This window comes from Phaenicophaeus curvirostris, chromosome 19, assembly GCF_032191515.1.
Source record: "Phaenicophaeus curvirostris isolate KB17595 chromosome 19, BPBGC_Pcur_1.0, whole genome shotgun sequence".
Lineage (NCBI taxonomy): Eukaryota > Metazoa > Chordata > Aves > Cuculiformes > Cuculidae > Phaenicophaeus > Phaenicophaeus curvirostris.
Window position 1 is genome coordinate 13,933,928 of NC_091410.1, and position 19,790 is coordinate 13,953,717.

At 47.3% G+C, this 19,790-nt stretch overlaps 1 protein-coding gene across 21 annotated transcripts in view; it reads right to left on the reverse strand.

Annotated features, from left to right (window-relative positions):
• Positions 1-9,558: 9,558 nt before the first annotated feature.
• The window catches only part of CACNA1G (calcium voltage-gated channel subunit alpha1 G), a 135,892-nt gene continuing 125,660 nt past the window's right edge, over positions 9,559-19,790 (reverse strand). For 18 of the 21 annotated variants that reach the window (XM_069872795.1, XM_069872790.1, XM_069872792.1 and 15 more), the window contains 3 exons: positions 17,631-17,820; positions 14,827-14,996; positions 9,559-11,174 (listed from right to left, as the gene is read on the reverse strand). In XM_069872795.1, the coding sequence (XP_069728896.1) occupies positions 10,320-11,174; positions 14,827-14,996; positions 17,631-17,820 (1,215 nt within the window). In that variant the 3' untranslated portion in view covers positions 9,559-10,319. Of the gene's footprint in view, positions 11,175-12,597; positions 13,060-14,826; positions 14,997-17,630; positions 17,821-19,790 lie in introns of those variants that run through there. The other 3 variants (XM_069872794.1, XM_069872793.1, XM_069872800.1) reach the window with 3 other exon arrangements.

The following is a 19,790-nucleotide window of genomic DNA, read 5'->3' on the forward strand; positions in this document are numbered from 1 at the left end:
GGTGATACCCACTTAGAGTACCCCCAGAGAAAGCCGTGTGCTGAGAATTTGAGACATTTACTCTAATCTCACTAAAGGTCCGAAGTCCTTATCAGCGTGGGGAGATAAGATCTTGCCCAAAATAAAGTTCTAGGGTGATTGCCTCCAAGATGTGAAACCTCAGCCTGATCCAGGATAATCAGCACAATCACATTGCAACCCTCAAGGAAATCCTAGAGGAGCCCCAGCCAACTGGGTAAACGAGATCTCCTCCCCTGCAACCACCTCTAGCAGCAGCTGCTCCAAAAGAAAAACTGATGATCAGATCTCTCTTGACACATGAATGTGAATCTCTTGTTTCTTGTGCTGAGGAGCAGAAGTTGGTGCAGTTTGAGAACACGCCTAAATGAAGACTGGCACCTCATGAACAGCTATCGTAGCTGTGCGTGCAGGAGGGCAAAGGTTTATTTTATTGGCACGCTGCACAGTTCCGCTGATATGTGCAGTGTGAATTACTCCTAATTAAATTATTCACTTTAGTGGAATTGCTCTCCTGTATCTGTGGAGGAAGGTCCTGTGGGAGGGTGTCTCCCTGTATCTCACAAGACTCTAAAGCAGGAGCCCTGAACGGTTTTGCCTCTTGTTTCACGTTCCTAACTCATGGTGGGCAGCTTCTGCCTTCAGTAGCAGGCCAGGCCACCAAGCAGGGATGGCACTAACGAGCGGGTGCCAGTAGAGTGCCAGCTCCTGCTTCATGTCCCACCACAAGCGTGAGGAAAGCCACACGAGGCAGCCAGCCTGGCCCCACAGCAGATCCTGCCAACCTGCACTGACTTCGTGGTGTAATTACTGACTTCCAGGTGCTGTCTGGCAAAACAGACTGGCAGGCGGGAATAAAGGGAATATTAAGGTCTCCGACAGACAGGATGGGAGGGGAAGCCAAAAAGCTCCTGGGCAGGGCCATGGTAAAACATTCTGCTGACCCTGGAGCAAAGCAGAGCCTGGAGGACTATCTCAGCCAGCTCACTGTGCTCCCGTTCCTTTCTGATGATGGGAGGGAAGACAGATGTGCCCAGAATATGTCATTACTCCCAAATGCAGGGTGGCTGTGCAGGAAAACTAAATGGCATCTTTGATGTGAATGTCAAGGAGGTCATAAACTCACCTTTTCCCACTGGACGTTCATTCCAGAGAGTGGCAAGATCTGACCTAGGTTCATTTAACAACATACACGCTCTTTTCTCTGCTGGCTGTACAGAACAAGACTTTTCACCTGCTAACACACAGAGCAGGTCAAGTCAGTGCAATTGTGAAGTACCTGCAAGGCACACCCAGAGCCAAGCTACCAACTAGAGTGATTGGCTGGGACAGGACAGGACAGAGCGCGAGGGAGAAGCTGTTTGTATAAGCACAGTGCCAGCTACGAGGCAGGCTTCTCTTCAAATCACACCTCACGCTACTTTGCAAAGCACTAAAAAGCAAAACGAAGCGAGACTAACTCCTGAAGAAACCCATGTAAGGGACATGAAGCGTTGAGGGATGGGAAGGGCACGTGCAGCTCTGAAAGTCACAGTTTTATGGTTAGATGACTATAAATATCACCTTCTTTCTTCTGCTTGGAACAGCTGGGGCTCAGCTTCTTTGCTGGGACCCACAGAGGTGTCACTTTTCACAGATGGTAAGAAAAAGAGACTGCCAAGGCAGCATTCCCAGCAAGGCTCTACACATTTACTGCCTAAGAAACGGGATGGCGCCTTGTTTTAACACATGAAAGATACGAACTGGTAACAAACTCTGCTTAAAGTCAACACAGCATGAGTAGCAACAGCTTTGGGGTTTCTTCTTCTCAGATGGTCAATGGAGCTGCATTTAGTGTCCATCTTTCACCTTGCAGCAAGGGGTTTAACTTTCATTTCCTCATTTCTGGAAATCACAATGAGCACTTTGGAAGCCCGTGATAAACCAGATGAGGCAGCAGGCTGGGAATTTGCAACCCCAATTTTTACTCACGGCTCTGCTCTTGGGCATGTATCAGCTGTGTGGCTTTGTAGGCAAGGGGTGGAAGGCAAGATGCCCTTGGCTGGAAGACCAGAGGCGGCAATTCCCTGGAAAGCCAGCACGGGGAGGTTGGGAGCATTTGGCCTGAAGCTGCATTGGAAAGTCATTCCGTTTGCTGTGAGGTGAGGTGCGGTCCACCCAGTGCAGCGAGGCTCTGTGAAAGGAGAATACAGCGTACGTATGACTCCTCCAGGGCATCATGTGCAATACCATCTTCTCCTGTTTCTAGTGTTCTTGTGTTCATAGTGAGAGTGATGAGCAGGAGAAGCTAAACATGAGAAAAACTGCCTAGATCATCCCAAAGTGATCCCAGAGCTGCTCCAGCAGTGACTAGCCAAACTTGGAATGCACCGCGTGCCTCTCACCTGCTAGATAATTCCACAAACGTGCCCTAAAGCGCCTAAAAAGGTTGGTGAAACCCATAGCAGGTGGAATGCGCCCCAGCTTGTGGGCGGTTTAGCAGCAGAAGGACCTCAGTGTGAAGGACAAACAGACACAGACAAGCAGCACGTGGCACCTGGGTTTCTGGGGCTCAGATCCAAACTCACCTACTTCAGCTCCTGATACAATTGCCTCAGCCCTCCCTACCAAACCAGCCACCCCACCAGTCCCTCCAAGAGTAAATGGGATGGAGCCATTCAGGGTTTCACTGCAAAATGGGCGCACAAAATTCATGATGTTTGCAGGGCTCTTGGTCCTGCTTTATTTGTCACCAGCTCTTGGCCACGCTCTGCTGGTGGCACCCGTCAGCGTGGTTCTGGTGTCAGCACAGCACATGCTGTCCACTGCGGTATTTTCGCTTTGTGGAATGACTCCAATATTAACTTCTTCCCCCAGAACAGCTGGATTCTACTTTCTGTTTCCGTAAAATGATTGTTAGCACAGTAAGTAATTAAGTGGTTTAACCATCCTTTTCATTTCCCAGCTGGAGCTGCAGGGGTCTTCGGTTGCATTATTGAAAGTATTAAATAGATGTGGAAAGATAATCTATTCAGGCTTGCCAATTATAGCATCTGCTGGCTCGAGCAATAATAGAAAATGCCAGAGTATGTTGCAGGATTATAAAGTGTGCTGTAAACATATTGGAAGTATCAAACACAACACGTAAAAAACACCTTCCATCAGCCTCAAATGCAAAATTGCCAGCGAGGCAATGGCTGTTGCTTGATGACCATGGCAAACCAAACAGAACCAGCAGGAACGGGGACCTCGCATACAAACATCCCGGCTAAACCACTTCATGGCATTGCCATCTAGTGACAAACGCCGTGCCCGAGCAGCCTCCCAGCACCTCCGCACACGCCATGTGAGATGCCACAAGGCCTGCTCCATGATTATCCTCCTCCCACGCTGAGCCAAGCGGAGGTTCACCGCCGCGTTCACGCTCATGGGTTGTGGATGCATCGTCGGTGCCGTGTGTGAGCGCGCAGCCAGAGCAGGGCTGGCACGGACGGGCATGCCGGGTATTTTACACCCGCTCAGCACACCACAGACGCACGTGCAGGGGCAGAGCAGCCTCTCGGGTGCTGCCACAGCCTCTGGGATGCTCCCAGACGGAGCTGTTGTCCTCCTGGGTGGGCTGTTGTCTCCCAGAGCTCTGCACAACCCCAGGCTGTGCAGCAAGGAGAGGCGATGCCAGCGGGTTGGGATGCAGCTCTGCCAGCGCCGGGCAGCACGTGGCTCTGCTGGGAGGCTGCAGCGGCTGTGGGTGCTCCCAAAGCTGGGAAAACACCCTTCCTCTCCTCCTACCATAGGAACGGGCTTTTAAACACTCAGTGGTTGAAAATCCCAGCAAAAATAAACCCCTTTTTTCTGTTGTTTTTTTTTTTTTTTCCTGACACACCAAACTAGGACACAAAGAACTTCGCGAGGGGGTCAAAACGGCTCCTCGGGATGCTCCGTGTGAACCGTCCCGGTGCCCGGGAGCCGGGCTGGGGGTCACCCGGGGCTGGGTCAGGGGGTAGGTGGCCAGGGCCCACCGGGTGGCCCCGGACAGGGCCCGGTGGCCCGGGACGGCTCCGTGCCCCCACTAGATGGTAGCAAAGCCCCGCGGACAGGAGCCCCGCAGGCTCGGGTTTCCCTGCCCCGGGGCCGCAGCCCCTCGCCCACCCAGGGCAACTCCCCCCAGGGCTCTGGGCCTCCAAAACTGCCCTGAACCCCCCCACCCCCCCCCCCCCCCCCCCGCGGGGCCTGCACCCCCAGACACTGATCGTGGCGGCTCCTTCGCTGGAGGCCCCAGAGGGAGCCCGGCACAGAGCTTTAAATAGCTTCTTCCTACCTTATTTTTGGGGGGTGTTCTAGTGCAGGCCACGTCTGAGACTTGTTGGCAACATCTCCAGTTGCAGCTCTCGAACAGCTGAAATACAGAAGGCACAAAAAAGACACTCCTCTTCTTCACGCAGGGCTTTGCAGAGCTCCAGCAAGAGATGCGCTGTATGCACAGATGTTCTGATGGGGCACAGCCCAGTTCACCTCACTATCACAACTGAGCCAAAACCAAACTAAATTTGAAGTGTTATTCCCCTGGATGCAGCTACCATTGCATGGCATGCTTTGGGGCAGAAGGGACCTCGAAGTCCATCCAGTCCTACCCCTGCCCTGGGCAGGGACACCTCCCCTGGATCAGGGGCTCCGAGCCCCATTCAGCCTGGCCTTGAACCCCCCCAGGGATGGGGCAGCCACCCCTGCTCTGGGCAGCCTGGGCCAGGGCCTCCCCACCCTCACAGCAAAACATTCCTCCCTAAAAACCTCATCTCAATCTTCCCCCTTTCAGCTGAAAACCAATCCCCTCATCCTGTCCCTGCCCTCCCTCATCAAGAGCCCCTCCCCAGCTTTCCCGGAGCCCCTTTCAGTCCTGGTAGCTGCTCTAAAGTCTCCCTGGAGCCTTCTGCAGGCTGAACAACCCCAACTCTCTCAGCCTGTCCTCGTCCAGGAGGTGCTCCAGCCCTCAGATCATCCCCGTGGCCTCTGGACTCACGACAACAAAGACAACAACCTAGTTTCATGTGGCATCCTAACTGCCAAACAGAACAACAAAGGGCCATGCCCAGGCTCTGGCAAGCTGGGGTCGCACATCCAGCCTGGGTGGGAGCATTTTAAAAAACCACAAGCTAAACCCAGCAAAAGAGCTTAATACAGAAACATTCACAATGCAGAGTAAAAAACAATCCCCCTGTTAAGTCCCTCCACAACCCAGCATCACCAATAGAGGCTTTGTCGTGTCCTGAATCACCACAGGGCTAAACTCACCTGTGTGCAGAGAGGTGGGAAGTGCTTGAACCTGTGATCGGCTCGGCTTTCCTGGCTCAGCCCAGCTTAGCTTAATGCCGCGTGGATTCTCCAGCCTGGGAGAGGTGGGGAGGCACTTCAGTGGTCCCAGCCAGGTGGGGTTGGCCCCACAGCCTCCACAACATGGATATATTATGGAGCTCACCTCTGGAGTCCTGCTCTGCGTGGATTTGTGGGGGATTCTGCACAGATCCACGTTTTCTCTCTGTTTACGGGCTAAATTCCTTCCTGCTGTTTTCTACTCAGAGACAAATATGAGAGGGTCTTTATCAAAATACCCTGTAGACAACACAGCCACTCTGGGTATCAGCTTAGGGTCCCTCCTGCAGCAGAGCGATCAAGTCATTCAAGGCAAAGCGAGCAATGGGGCTGCAGCCCAGAGGAGTTAGGACCTAAATAGCTCATTCACTTAAGACCCCTGAAGAGTTTAGGTTTAAATGCTTCTGGTGGTACCTAAGGAGCACCTGGAGGCTGAGCTGATGCTGCCCTGCAACCTGCAGTCCACAGCTCCTAGGATGGTTCCATCCCCATGACCTCCTCTGCAAGGAGTGATGGAGAAGAGGCTGCTGTCCTTCAGGCTGGAACTGCTAAAGTGGATGCGTGGAAAAGCTCAGCATCTTCCTCTTCACAGTGACATGTTTTCGTGGATCTTGGTAGAACAGCCCACCCTGGGCGATGTGCGGGGCCAGAGGCGCTCGCGGTGTCAAACTGAATCCCTTCACAACGGCCCGACGACTTGCAATCTTCCTTTCAACTTCTGCTCTCCAATACCTGCTCCGACTGTCTGTAATTAAAATGTGACCAAAGACTCCACCGCTCTGAACGATACAGATCAGCCTCAGCAACAACAACAAAAGGGAAAGGCACAGATGTTTTCTTTTCAAAAGCTTTTAATAGGACACATTTGTTTTTGTCATTTGTAAAGATTTACACTCATTTTTTGTCTTTTTTCTTTTATTAAAAAGGAACATTTTAACCCAATTTCCCCCATGAATACCACCTTTTGTTGCCCTGACCAAAAGACCTCATTTTGGCCTATATACCTGGTACAGTATAACAATATATTACCTATTAAATACAAAGTTCTATAATATACACTAGGTCGTTACGGACATTGCAATGGTACTGTGCCTACTCTAGTCACCTTGTGTATAGTGTACATGGGTTATTAGAGCTGAGGGGCAGAAAAGGGCAGACTAGGGCATTGCCTAATTTACAACGGTAACGCTTTTGGGGGTGTTTTTATTTTTCCTTTTTTTCACCTTGAACACACCTTGTGCTGAGTGCAATCCACACAAGTCAGTAATAGTGTTTTCTTTGCCTTCCTCCAAAATATCTACAGTATGAACAGCCTGTAACTGTGCTAGGAAAAGTCAGTTCTGCGTGCAAGGGGTTGGAATGGAATTTACATTTTTCCAGACACATCTGCAATCTCTTATTTTTCCCCCATGTGTCAAACTCACAAGAGCAGAACATCCACCTGGATACAGTAAATTCGCAGTAGTAAAGTGCTGGTGTGCTTGAGTGTACTGGAGAGCCATGCGACTACGTCACCATCGAGAGGGGCTGGGGCTTGGGGGTAGATATTTTGGGTGGATACAGCTCTCGATCAATAATAGCACTGCGATATCGTAGAACTTGAGCTTAGCTGCTTAAATCTAAATGCAACCTGGATGCAGGCGCTGAAACTAGGCTCTACGGGTTGTAGCACAGCAGGTCTGGCGCCAGGTTTAGGAAAAGGAACTGGTAGAGAAGAGCTGCTTCTGTTCCCAAGATGCTACGCAGAGTTTTTAACAATTTCTCTATAGATTGCTACAAAAATATAAAAAATTCTATCAACATAACCATTCTACAGAATTTCTGTGGATTTTTGTACATTTTGCTTAAAAAAAGTCAAATTCTATAAAACCCCCCCAAACGGTATTTAAAATCAGCTGAAGATTATTGCACACGCTGCAGAACATCTGTATTTGTTTGTCAAAAGGGCATCTAGAAAAAACTCAGCCAGTCTAGAAAACAAACTATTTTACATGGATTTCTCTTCCTGAATGCATCACTGTAAAGTATTTTTTTATTGATGAGTCCTTACTAAGTATTCACGTGTGATGTAAACTCTTTGCCACTTCCACAAACCTTATCGGGGGCAAAACCCCAAGTATTGAAACTAGAAGAGCCCTCGGGCTTTCAGCATCGGGAATTTCGCGTTGGAGCAACATCACATCAACTTGTTGTGCCACGGTTTCAAGCTGAAACTTTGCATGGTTTTTCGGTACAGAAGGAACTGTATGAACACTTTCATTCCAGCTAAACAAACACGCTCCTCATCATTAAGGAATCAGGGTCGGCAATTTTAGTTGCCGAGCTATTTTCCCAAATTACTTAGACCGTGTGAAAGGCAAAGCTAAGGCTCATTATGAGTGTAAAACCAACAAGGGATTACAAATATTTCTCAGGCTTAATACACTGTAATTTTATTATTTCCTTAAATACGATCTTGGGGAGAAACTGATGAAAGGTTTGTTTGAAATCACTGCTTTAAGCGGGCTCAGCTCCGGATTTGGCCCGGCATATCAAAGAGAGTGGGCTCCGTATGGGCCCGCGTTGAGGAAGGGGGGAAAATGTCCCAGCCAAGAATTAATCGAACTGCAGTACATACTGCAGAATGTTAATCCTCCTGCTTCAACTACACTGATTGCCTGACTTCCTGCTGAAAGCCCTTACATTTCTCCAGGACATGTAAATCAATAGGAATTGTTTATGGAGTAAACGTCCTCAAGTGAAAATAAAGGAGCTTAAGACCTCGCTCGGGCTCTCAGGTATAAACAGCATCTTCTTGTATGTCTCCTTGAAGCTAATGCAGGCACATGTAGTTGTAACAGCCTAATCTCTGCGTGGATAAAAGGCTGTACATCAACATGTTGTAGTGATTTGGAAAGATCAGTAGTTCTCAAAAAGTTACAAACTCCTGCCTGACAGAATTAGCACAAATCCTCCTCTCGCCTGCGCTGGTTTAAAGACTCGAGCCAGCAAAGCCTTATCGAGTTTCAAACCTGCGCTATTTAAACCTGAGCAGTTCTAAGCCTCTGCTATTCACACATTTCAAACCACGTCTGCAGAGTCTGTCTTGGCCTACATCTTCATGTGATTTCACGGGAGCTGAGGGAAGGTCTTAAGTGGTTTCCATCAGCCTTTTGGAAGAGCGGGAGGTGTCGGACTGGACCAGCCCCTTGCGGCTTTCAGGCTGTGGGTCCAGTTTTACCAATTGCTTTATGCAAAGGGTGTTAGCACAGAAATAAATAATTAATTTCTGAGATGATGACATTAAGGACATTATATAAAGACACGAATTCCATTTTTATCTACTTTGTACCACGATGTTGCTGCTTAAGGCTTCTGATAGATTGGAAATAAAATTACAGCCAGGGTCATGCAAATTAACTCCAGCAGTGACAGCAAAACCCCGCCTCTGTAAACTGAAAATCAACAGTTATTTCAGTACCTACAAATGCTCTTACATCTATTCTGTGAAATAACTTGCAGTGGGCCTTGATTCTGTTGAACACATAGAATCATTGGGTTGGAAGGGGCCTCAAAGCCCATCCAGTTCCAACCCTGAACACTTCCCATGGATCAGGTTGCTGAGAGCCCCATCCAACCTGGCCTTGAACCCCTCCAGGGATGGGGCAGCCACCCCTGCTCTGGGCAACCTGGGCCAGGACCTCTCCACCCCCACGGAAAAACATTTCTTCCTCATATCTCATCTCAATCTCCCCTCTTTCAGCTGAAAACTGTTCTTCCTTGTCCTATCTCTGCACTCCCTAAAGCATAACCATATGATCTTCATTTTTAAGAATTTCTTCAATACGATCGACCTCAAGGCGGTTTAAGCCAGAGCTTAACTTTAAACACATGCCTGCGCGCACTGCTGCGCCGTGTCTGCACTGAATTCACCTGCTGCAATCTGAACCACAGCCTTGCTCTCCTTTCCGCACGGCACAGAAAGGAGGAGCTCCAAGAACCGTGGGCTTAGAGGGGCAACGCTCAGCGAGAGATACCGGAAAAACATCTCAGAAGTGACCACAAGTTTTTCTTGCTTCAGTTTCCCAAGCACAGAATCACAGAATGGTTTGAGTTGGAAAGGACCTCATCCAGTTACATCCCTCCTGCCTTGGGCAGGGACACCTCCCACTGCATCAGGGGAGGCACGTATGGAAATTATCCACTGACGTGAGCAGTGGGTGATCTGTACCATCCTTTCATGATTCGGTGCTGTGTGTGGTTAAGGGGTTCTACATTCACCATCTCCAGGCGACTACCAGCACGTTGTGCCCTCCTGGCGTTGTGCACCTGCTTCTATGCTGGATATTGATTTTATGTAAGATTGGAGTATTGTTTTGTTAAAGCACCACCACTGCATTCTATACTACCCAAACAATCTTTTTTTTTTTTTTTCTCAAAATATCATTGAAGTCCAAGGGGAGAAATAAATTACATTAAATAATCTGTATTTACTGCTGACTGTGGGATACATTTCCTCTGTAATGCACTAATTGGCTACATTTTGTGCTTTGCAAAACAAAATGAAACCCGAACAAAACAAAACAAAAAAAGAGAAGGGATTAAATATATATTTTTTTAGGTTAAAATATTCATAAAAACCAACTTTACCTCAGAAATATTCTGAGACACATAAAATAGAAGAAAATTAAACGCATCTTTAGTCACAAAATGTACTACATCCCGCAATACTAGAGTCAATTAATTTAATAAAATATAATATACATATAGATTCTGCACATTGTATTGCTTTTACCTAAGCAGAACATATGCTTAAGTAAGCGTGATATAGGTTAACCACTCTTTTAACCAGCTGGTTCTTTAATCTTTCTTTGGAAATTTTTTACCCAGTGCCATTTTGGAATACAGAGTTTTTTTAAATTGTTTTTTCTCTTACATGAAAGGAAGAAAACATTTGGCACCAACAGAAAAGTAACTCACGGGTCCGTTTCCGTTTGATCAAAGGAAAAGCTAGGAAGTGTCAACAAGTCTTTCTTTGGGGTAGGAGATGTTGACATACTGTCTGGAAGCAATGAATCCCCTATATCCATCGAATCCTTGGACTCACAAGACGGAGCACGCCGTCTCAAGCAGATGTCTCCACTGGCGGGCGAGATGCTGTGAGGTCCTCTGGGCAGTAAACTCTGTCCATCGGGTGGATCTATAGATATACATGGAGGGCTCAGTTTTTTCTTCTGCCGCGTTCCTTGCAAGCCTTCCATTTCACTTACCACCTGACTTATGAAGCCAGAAGAGCTAGATGTGGAATGGTGCTGAGGGCTGTTTTCCATGGAACAAATCTCTATGGAATGTCTCCTTTGATCATCCAACCACGAGGGAGGTTTTTTTAGAAGACCCTGGGTGTCTACACTGTGGTATTTCTTTAGGTCCTTCAATGTAACGTTGCCGGTATTGCCTATGTTCCTCTTAGGAGTGAGAGGCTGAGTCTCCAAACAGGCACTCGAGGCTGTACAAGTTTCTGAAGTGAAAGGCTCTGAGGAGCTGTTTATCTCGGATACTTCTTGGTCCATGGAATCTCCAGGTGTCTCCTGATAGGAGCCTGCGCAAGCACACGATGCTGGTGCCTGCTTTGAAATATTATACTGGTTGTGGGAAAGCTGCTGCGTATGAACACTCGCCCGGCTCCATGCAGCCAACTCTTGCGCTTCTGAGGGCGTCAGAGCCACTGATGACTCCTCTTTGGGCACAGCGGGGACATTGGGGTCAGGGAGTTCACTCACCTCGGTGTGGAGATTCTCCGTGCTATCCAAAGAGTCGTTCCTTATAGCCATCTGGATCGGAGCGCAGAGGGATCAGGGAGGAGGGGAGTTGTCAGATGAGAGAGAGACCAAACCAAGGTTAGTACAAGCAAGGCACAGGGTTTACAGGGCACTCAACTGTCCTGAGATCCTTCAGCGCAGACCCACCAACTCTTCTAGTGACCTGTGCTGTGGGTTCTGGCCGTTCCCATGCTTCAGCAACCTGTGATTTTGTCCCTGTGCAAGTGACAGCAGGATTTGGCCCTCTGTTTTTCATGCCTGTTTAGCTTTCTCCTCTAAGGATGGAGGGCTGCAAACCCAGAATGTCCCCACCTAAACTCAGACATAATCTTGTTCTGCAGAGGATGAGAGTCTACAGCAAAGACTTTATAATTTTATCAGCCCAAGCATGAGAGGGAAGATGTGCAAGCGAGCCTGTATATTCCCTTCTCTAGCTCAGGTGATGTTGAGGGCATGAAGAAGGATCCCCAGAGCCAGCAATGCCGGAGCAACCATGCTCTGTGCCAGCATCAGGGCTACAGCCTGTCCCTGGCGTTGGTCCCCGGGCTGGAGCCACGACTCTGCACCATCTTACAGCCAGAGAGCTGGAAAAGCTGGACTAATAATAATCTATAATTATTTCAATTCATTATGATGCTTGAGTTCAGGCTTCCTAAGGCACATTTTGCCTTGGCTGTCTGGAGCCGTATGCAGCATCAGTGCCTGCTGGCAGAGAGACCCTACGGCGTGTTTGAAAGGCTTTGTCTTTTCACTGCACCGCATCCCTTGTCAAAAGGGTTTATAAATCAGCCACGTTAACTGGCCCTTAAAGGCAGAGTCTCCGTTTGAGAAGGCTCTTAAATGATCTTAGAGACTAAAAACTTCACAGAGAAATTTGGAGGAGCTGCATGCAGCTGGTCTCAGGCCTTTCAAGAAGCGTAAGGAGATGAAATTCCTCATGCTAAGGAATGCTTTCGTGACGAATCGCCCCAAAATGATCTTAGAATTTTTATATGAATTGCCCCGCAAGGATCGTTCGAGCCAAATGGTGCTCGATTCTGCAATTCAGGCAGCGCTCTCATCAGCTGCAGTGCGCACACGTGTGCGCAGGAACACGCGAGTCTGTTGCTGCATCTGCACCCTGGGCTCCCTTTGTTGTCTGTGAGAGCCAAGAGAACATTCAATACAGAAAATGACTTGGTCCAACGCCGGTGAATCCTTTCTAATTAAAACTTTACAGCATAACACTGGCAAGTAACCACAGTCCAGAGCGCGGCTAATTCTGGACTCTCAATGCCAATAGTTTGAGTGAATGTTTGGGAGAAGAAATCACGGTCATACCCTGAGAAGAGACACAGACCACCAGAAAAGTAGAATAAGGAAGCAAAAAGTAATTGTTATCATTACTTTTGCTTGTGCACCAACCTGTGTTGCATACAACGACAGTGGCAGTCACCACCGGCTCACTCTTTCCCTACGACACAGGCATCTTTGGTAGTTGTTAATAGTAATAGTACAAATGTTTTACTGCTTAGTTTCAAAGCAAAAGGTTCCTCTGCCATCCCACAGGACATACGCCTGGAGCTGCCACAGCTTGGTGCGGCCTCACCTCGGACACCCAGTCCTGGGACCAGAAAATCAATATAGTTTTAATTTCAGGTAGAATTCCCTGGAGGAAAGCGTTTGCAATGCACTGCCGAGGAGTGTATTCCCCAGCAGGGAATGTTCTCTCAAAGCATCCGATCCACTCATCTTCATCTGTAACTGCATCGCTAATTGTCAAACTTTCTGGAGTCTACACGTTACTGCGGGGACCGTGCCCACTGCCCGGCTCTCTGGAGGGAAAGGGAGGTTAAACACACGGGTTTTACTGGTGGAGGAGAGTGCACGGACCAGGTATGTGGTGGACAAGATTTATCTATGCACAAATTCAGGATGGGAGATGGGACGAGGGGGAAGGGAAAGGAAAGAAAGAAAAGAAAGAAAAGAAAACAAATCAGAATTACATGCAATCTGTGTAACAATAAGGAAAAATAGGTAGTGCAAACCAAAATGCTTTGCTAGTTTGGGCTGTGATGTGCTAGTAACAAATTAGTGGTGGCAATAAAAGGAGCTGAGCAGAGTGTGCTTGAGCAAGCAGAAGCATGGGGGGTGTAAAGGGAATTTGGCCTCTTTAAGGACTAAGTTTCATGGTGTTTGGCCATCTAGATCGCAATTAACAGGAACAGCAATAGCGCCCGCTGGCCAGAACAGCCTAACTGCTCCCATCAGCCTCGTTGGGAGATGCTACTCGGGAGCGTGTCCAGGGCAACATCTTACTAACCTTCAGAGGGACCTTCCCGACGCGGGGACCATACCTACTCCCTGTCCCAAAGCTTTGTTCTTTCTGCAATGTCACCCCAAGAGCAGAGAGGGAAGGAGGGGGATGCATTAACTTGAACATACAAAAAGGTTTTGAAAGAAAAGCCCTCAAAGATATGAATAAAATTAGGCTGAGGACGATGGCTAACATGGTAATTTATTCAAGATAGATCAGTTCAAAAGGATGGGGCTGTTATTCATTAGAAAGCAAGTGAGAGTGGCTATGAACTGGAATCATGACATCAATTAGTTCCCCCATTAGCGGTGATTGGGGTAGCTGGCCAGCCCCCTGCAAACGAATACACGCTAGGAATTTCTTATGTCAATTTAGCATTACAGACTAATGTAATTGTTAACCTTGGTACTTCACGTTCGTTCTTAGAGCTTAATGAATCAACTGTCTAATTTGTCAATGTTGATTAAAAGATGAAAGAAATGGGAATATTTTCATGCAGGAAAGAAATTGCTTTGGGAAAGAAACGAGCTGATCTATTTTGTGTGAAGAAAATCAGGCACGGAACTAGAGCAGAAAGCAGAGCTTGGGAACCAGGCCTGCCGCTGGCCCCGGGCCGGCTGCACAATGGAAGGTGCTTAAAAATGAGAGAGTGAAGCACAAGTTTAAGTACTTTACTAAAAAAGATAAATTTAAACTTATGCTTCCAATCAAACAGACTGGAATATCTGATTGGATCTCTCAGATCTTCAGTTGAATCGAGATTTAAATCGATGCCAGGCAACAACCAGAGATAAAACCAATTGCAAAATGAAATGTGTTCTGGTCCGCGTATACCGGAACTTTCCAAAAGCACACAAGAGATTAAAAAGAATCTTAATTTTCAGGTTTCACTGTAAAGCCAGTCTCCTTTCCATTGTGGTTTGGCCTAGGACGTATATCCAGTTCCCTTTCAACAGTTTTGCCCTTTCGAGAAGCCAGAGGAAGGGTGGCCTGGACGGACCCTGCAGTCCCAGCGTCCTTGCAAGCACTGAGAAAATCACAGCAGTTAAGAATTAGTTCCTTAACCCCAACGAGCCCCGGGGGAGCATTTGGCTGCATTTATGAAGAGGACTAAAAAAAATAAAGTGCTAACAATGTGGAGAACGTTTAGGCACGGTGCCAAAGGAGATGATACTCATCATGCACATTCCTTGGAGACTCCTAGATGGCTCTTAGATCAAAATGCATCAACCTTTCTGTTATTTCTGTAGGAGAATTACAGATCTCCAGAGGTTTTGCTGCAAGTCCCGCCTTGAATTTAAAGCATGGTTAACCTGGAAACACGACAGCGTGAAACCTCAGCAGGTTCTCAATCGTCCGGCTGCTTACCTGCCTGCGGAGCAGCCTCTCGGCAGAAGGAGAGTGCGCCTGCTGCGAAACCCGAGGTTTGCTCACCCTCCCCAAATGCTCGTGAGCTCTTAGGTGGTGAAAATGGTCTTTTGGAATCTGCAGGAGGGAGCTGGTGTCTGCTGGCTGTGACTGCACCGAGGCCTTTGAACCTTGCAAGAGAGAGGAGAGACAGAAACGTGACACCTTCATCCAGGGATTGCACCCTTGCCTCAAGGACCCATCTGAGAGAACGGCCCCTTTTCACCTTGGACAGGACAGGCATGCCAAAACCACTGAATCCAGCAACTAGCTCTCCACGATTGGGAAAAACCTCCCATCTACTAATAAATTATTCCAAAATTGTCTATTATTTCATTTTTCTTGGCATACTGATATGAGAGCTCCTGTTAAGAACAGAAGATTAGGAACAAGAAGCTCATCTGGACCATTTCTACATCCCTGTTTTAGGGCCAATGACTTTGCAGGCAGCCACACGTCTCGGCACTGCAAGGAGCCGAGACTTTGAAGGACTCTAGAAATGGATGTCTCCACACCTGAGCACGTAGACTGACTGCTGGGACCTCAAAACCAGCACGCGTGCTGGATAAGAAGCAAAAGGGAATGGCCCTTGGAGGCTTTCAAGGCTAGCTTTACAAAGCATCCTAGGAGATGGAAACACATCCTCTCCTGCCTCTTGCTGTCCCATTGTGGTTGCTGGTTACTTCTTCACAAAGGTCTAAAACTCTGTGTGTTCCCCCCACCCCCGGGCTCAACATTTTTCAAAACAATTCATTTAACCTGGACCGCATCCCAGAGAATCTCATTTGTCCTGGAACCTTTCCCAGAACAACAGCCCCATTACGAAGGAGTATTCAAACAAATACCTCCTGCAAGTGCCAGTGTTTCTGACAACAAAACCTTTCTCAGCTTGAAATATTATGGCTTAGTTGGGTTGATTTATTAGAGGCGCCTGGCACCTTTTGCTGTCTTTTGCACTTTACAATATTACAAACTGTGAACAGGTAGGGGTGACCTCTCCCACCCTGCGAAGCAGTGACGTTGGAGGTGGAAGAGGACAATGATGCTTATGCCAAGATCCGGGCACCTTCCCCACCTCTGAGCACTTTGTCCTGTTTAAGAACAATTGGAATTTCACCAGCAGGAGAAAAACACAAAAGGTTTAATTGCTTAATGTGGTTATGAATAAGACATCAGCTCTGCCTTTCCAAAATACCTCTCCTACAGCTCAACGGAACTGTTTTTCCTGTGGATTTACAAGGGTGCAAAGCTTGCTCTGCCCCTAGCCAGGGTTGTCAGACAGAGCTGCTCAGTCCTCCAAGGTGGGAGCTGGGAATTGCAGTCTTGAAGCAAGAAGAAACTTGGGAATTACCCACTTTTTGGTCAAGTTGAGGTAGTTTTTGGTCAAGACAGGACAAATGCATCTGAATTGATCCAAGGGCTGGAGCATCTCCCATACAAGGACATCCCTGGAAACATTCAAGGCCAGGTTGGATGAGGCTCTGAGCAACCTAATCTGGTTAAAGATGCCCCTGCTTCTGCAGCGGGGCTGAACTGGGTGACCTGTAAAGGACCCTTCCAACCCAAACCATCCTGTGATTCTAAGAATTTAGGTTCAAAGATGCAGCCCTGGAAACTCCCTCTGCAGCAAATGGGATTCTTCGGTATGGCCAGGGATTGTATACCCCAGGAATTTCTCAGCTGTTAAAGAGAGACACAAATTCTGGCTCAGCTGAAGATAATGGGAGTTTTGCTATTGATTCAGTGGGATTTGACCAGGATTTTAGCTGAACCTTCTGCATTTTGTGCAAACAGGCTCTTCGAAGGAGAGCTCTTGACCTTGAAAAGTTTGTATTATGGTAGCGGTTTCTCACAACTCCAGATTCATCTTCCTCTGTTGGGTCCGCATTTTTCTTCTGCTGTTCAACAGTCGCTATTCATCCAAATTCTTATTACTATGCAAATTTCAACATCTTATTTCTAATCTGCTCAAATCTCCTACCATCCTGAGCAGTGCTGAAATGATGTTCTGCTTAGAGGCTTCCAAATGACAATGCTTGTAAAAACTCCTCTGTCTTATCTGTGACAAATGTCTAAAATGATGGCACGTGGAGAATAATTAAACCCAGTTACATTTGCTCAGCAGCAGCAGGTAACCCCTAGTGGACAGAGTAAATGAGAGCATGTCGATAAGCATCGGGAGCAGCTGTGAGTACAGGTAAAGAGGTGCAGGTAGAGAGAGAGCCCTCGCTATCTGCAATCTGCTGTACCTAAGAATATCTCTGGATTGAGCTCTAAGGCACTTATCCCAACCACGCACACCAGGAAGGACAGCTCTACGCTCCCTCATTTTCCCATTCATCTCACACTGAGATCTCTCTCAGTTCAGCACATTTATGTTCATTTTACAGGCACTTAGAGACACCATTTCCCCTTCTTTCACAGATGTTCCCATACAGAGCTTTCAAAACCTGCTAGAACAGGTACTACTGCAAAAAAACCCCACACATAAGAACATATATTTCTGCTGGCGTTTTTTTCTCCAGGGCCATAGCTAGTTCAGGTGAGAGGAATGGAGCTGGAGGGGTTCAAGGCCAGGTTGGATGGGGCTTGGAGCCCCTGATCCATGGGATGGGACTGGATGGGCTTTGAGGTCCCTTCCAACTCAAACCATTCCATGATGAAATGAATGACAATTTGCTGCCTCCTATTGAACAGCTCAGAAAATCCCAGCTATTTATTGCTACATTGGAAAATCCCACTCCTGCCCCAGCCGACAGACGTACCCGACTGGGATTTGTGATGCGCCGGGTTCCTCTCAGCCAGGGAGGCCGGGCAGGGGCTGGAGTACGGCGGCTGGAACATGTAGCTGTCGTTTGGCAAGGAGTGGGTGCGCCCCACCGAAGGTTTCCTCACGCTCAGCAAGTCCTTGCTGGGAGACAGGGTCAGCACGTCGTCTCTGGAGCGGAGATCAGCCTACGGGGAAAAAACAAGTGAGGAAGAGGAAGAAGTCACAGGGTGGGAAGAGGAGAAGAGCCCAGAAAGGCTAGCGACAGCCACTGCGATCGGAATGGCACGATGGGCATGCACATCGTCAGAACGTACACGTTGCACGAATGGATCTACCAGGAAGCTACACCCCTCGGTTTGTCGTGTCAAGAAACTGTCACACAGAATGAACCACAAAAACAGAGGAAGCAACACCGCAGGGATAAACCATGACTATTTCAGGGGTATGCAAAGAAGGCATCATGCCTCAAGGCCAGCAAAGGTCACACGCTCCACATAACTGATCCTCTGCAATAACAGCAAAGCTCTCCCTACGCACCCTCCTCTGCCACTCAGACTGTGGCCAAGGTGAGCAGCTTCTTCTAACAATAAAAACCACAAATACAAAAAGTAGTTTACAGAAAATATTCCCTATTCTGGCTCCCAGCACAGTTTTATTGCTACTTCTTCTCACATAATGAAGAACTAAACCCATTTTATTGAGAGGGATATCTAAACCTCCTGCTGCAGGGCTAAAGCCATTCCCTAATTAGAAGGGATCGAATGCAAGCGAGAGTTATTGTGTAGATGTTGACTGTGGAGCTTTTACAGCCAAACAGCATCTTGGAATGGGCAGCACCAGAGGCAAAATCAAATGAGGTGGATTCAGGTCTGACTTCATATGGAAAAACCTCCATCCCAGTGTTATTGGGTGTTGGACTGTACTAGAAAAAAAAGAAGCAAAGTCAACTTCCTGGGATATTTCTAACAAAAGAGTTATTTAATCTTTAAAAGGTTTCTATTGAAAAACACAGAAATAAGGTGTGACACTGGATTCCGATAGAATATATTGCTGGTCACCTTTTGAAAAGTTTAAATCCTATTTTCTGACAAGTACAGAAAATGTCAGTACATTTCAGGTTTTCTGAAATCATCACCGAGATGTTTTTTTCCCAGTTTTATCCCTCAGTCATAAATCCAAAATTTCACAACAGCATTTCATTTGCGCGGAAAACATGATGGGATTAAAAGGAATTTACAAAAAGAAGAAAAAAAGGAAGAAATAAGAAGAAAAGGAGGGGGGGAAAAAGATCGCTGTTGTAAATTTAACGAAGGAACCGGATCTGCACTGTCATGCAGCATTAGTTTCACTCCTCAGGAACCTGCCAATTTGGATACAGCCTGGATACAGCAGAGATAACCGAGACTGCAGTCTCCTGACAGAGCTCGGGGAGGAGAGCGAAACCTGCGCTGGCAAAGCTGAGGCTTTGAGGTTTGGTAAGCTCTGTTCCTCCTGGCCCTGCCTTCCCCTTCCGAGCAGGATGTCTGTGCTCTTTAGCTTTCATATTATTTAACTTAAAGCAAAAAAGATGTCCTGAAACCTGAGATTTCAAATTCAAAACCATTTGGATATGGACATGAGAATTTGGAGTCAGGATCCCATCCAAACCCAACCTTTAAGGAACCTTTAGGTGTGTTGACAGGCTCCAATACCACATTGGGCTCCTTTCCACCTTCTGATCACCTCCAGGGAAATCTTGTGAGGGAACTTCAGGAAAATCATTTAAAAAGGCTGCAAAACACTCTCCGAGTGCAGCCCCCAAAGAGAGCAGCAGGAGCACGTGACTTTGTGCTTCAGTGGTAGTCGTGAAAAACATGTTGTTTGGGCTTGACTGAAAATCCAATCAGAGTTTTCCACGAACTTAAAAAAAAAAAATCCCAACCCAAATCTATTTTGAGTCAAACAAAACATTCAGAGACGTTTTCCAACTAAATCTGCGTTTAAATGAAGCAGAAAAATATTGCATTTTGAAAACATTTCAGTGCACGCTCGCAGGTTTTCAGGAGTTTGGGAAACTCTTTTGCCCAAAAGGCTTTGTTGATCCTGACACAAATTCACAAAATGCTTTGTTCAACCTGGATTTGCTTTTGTTTTTTTGGAGAAACCCCATCTCTCT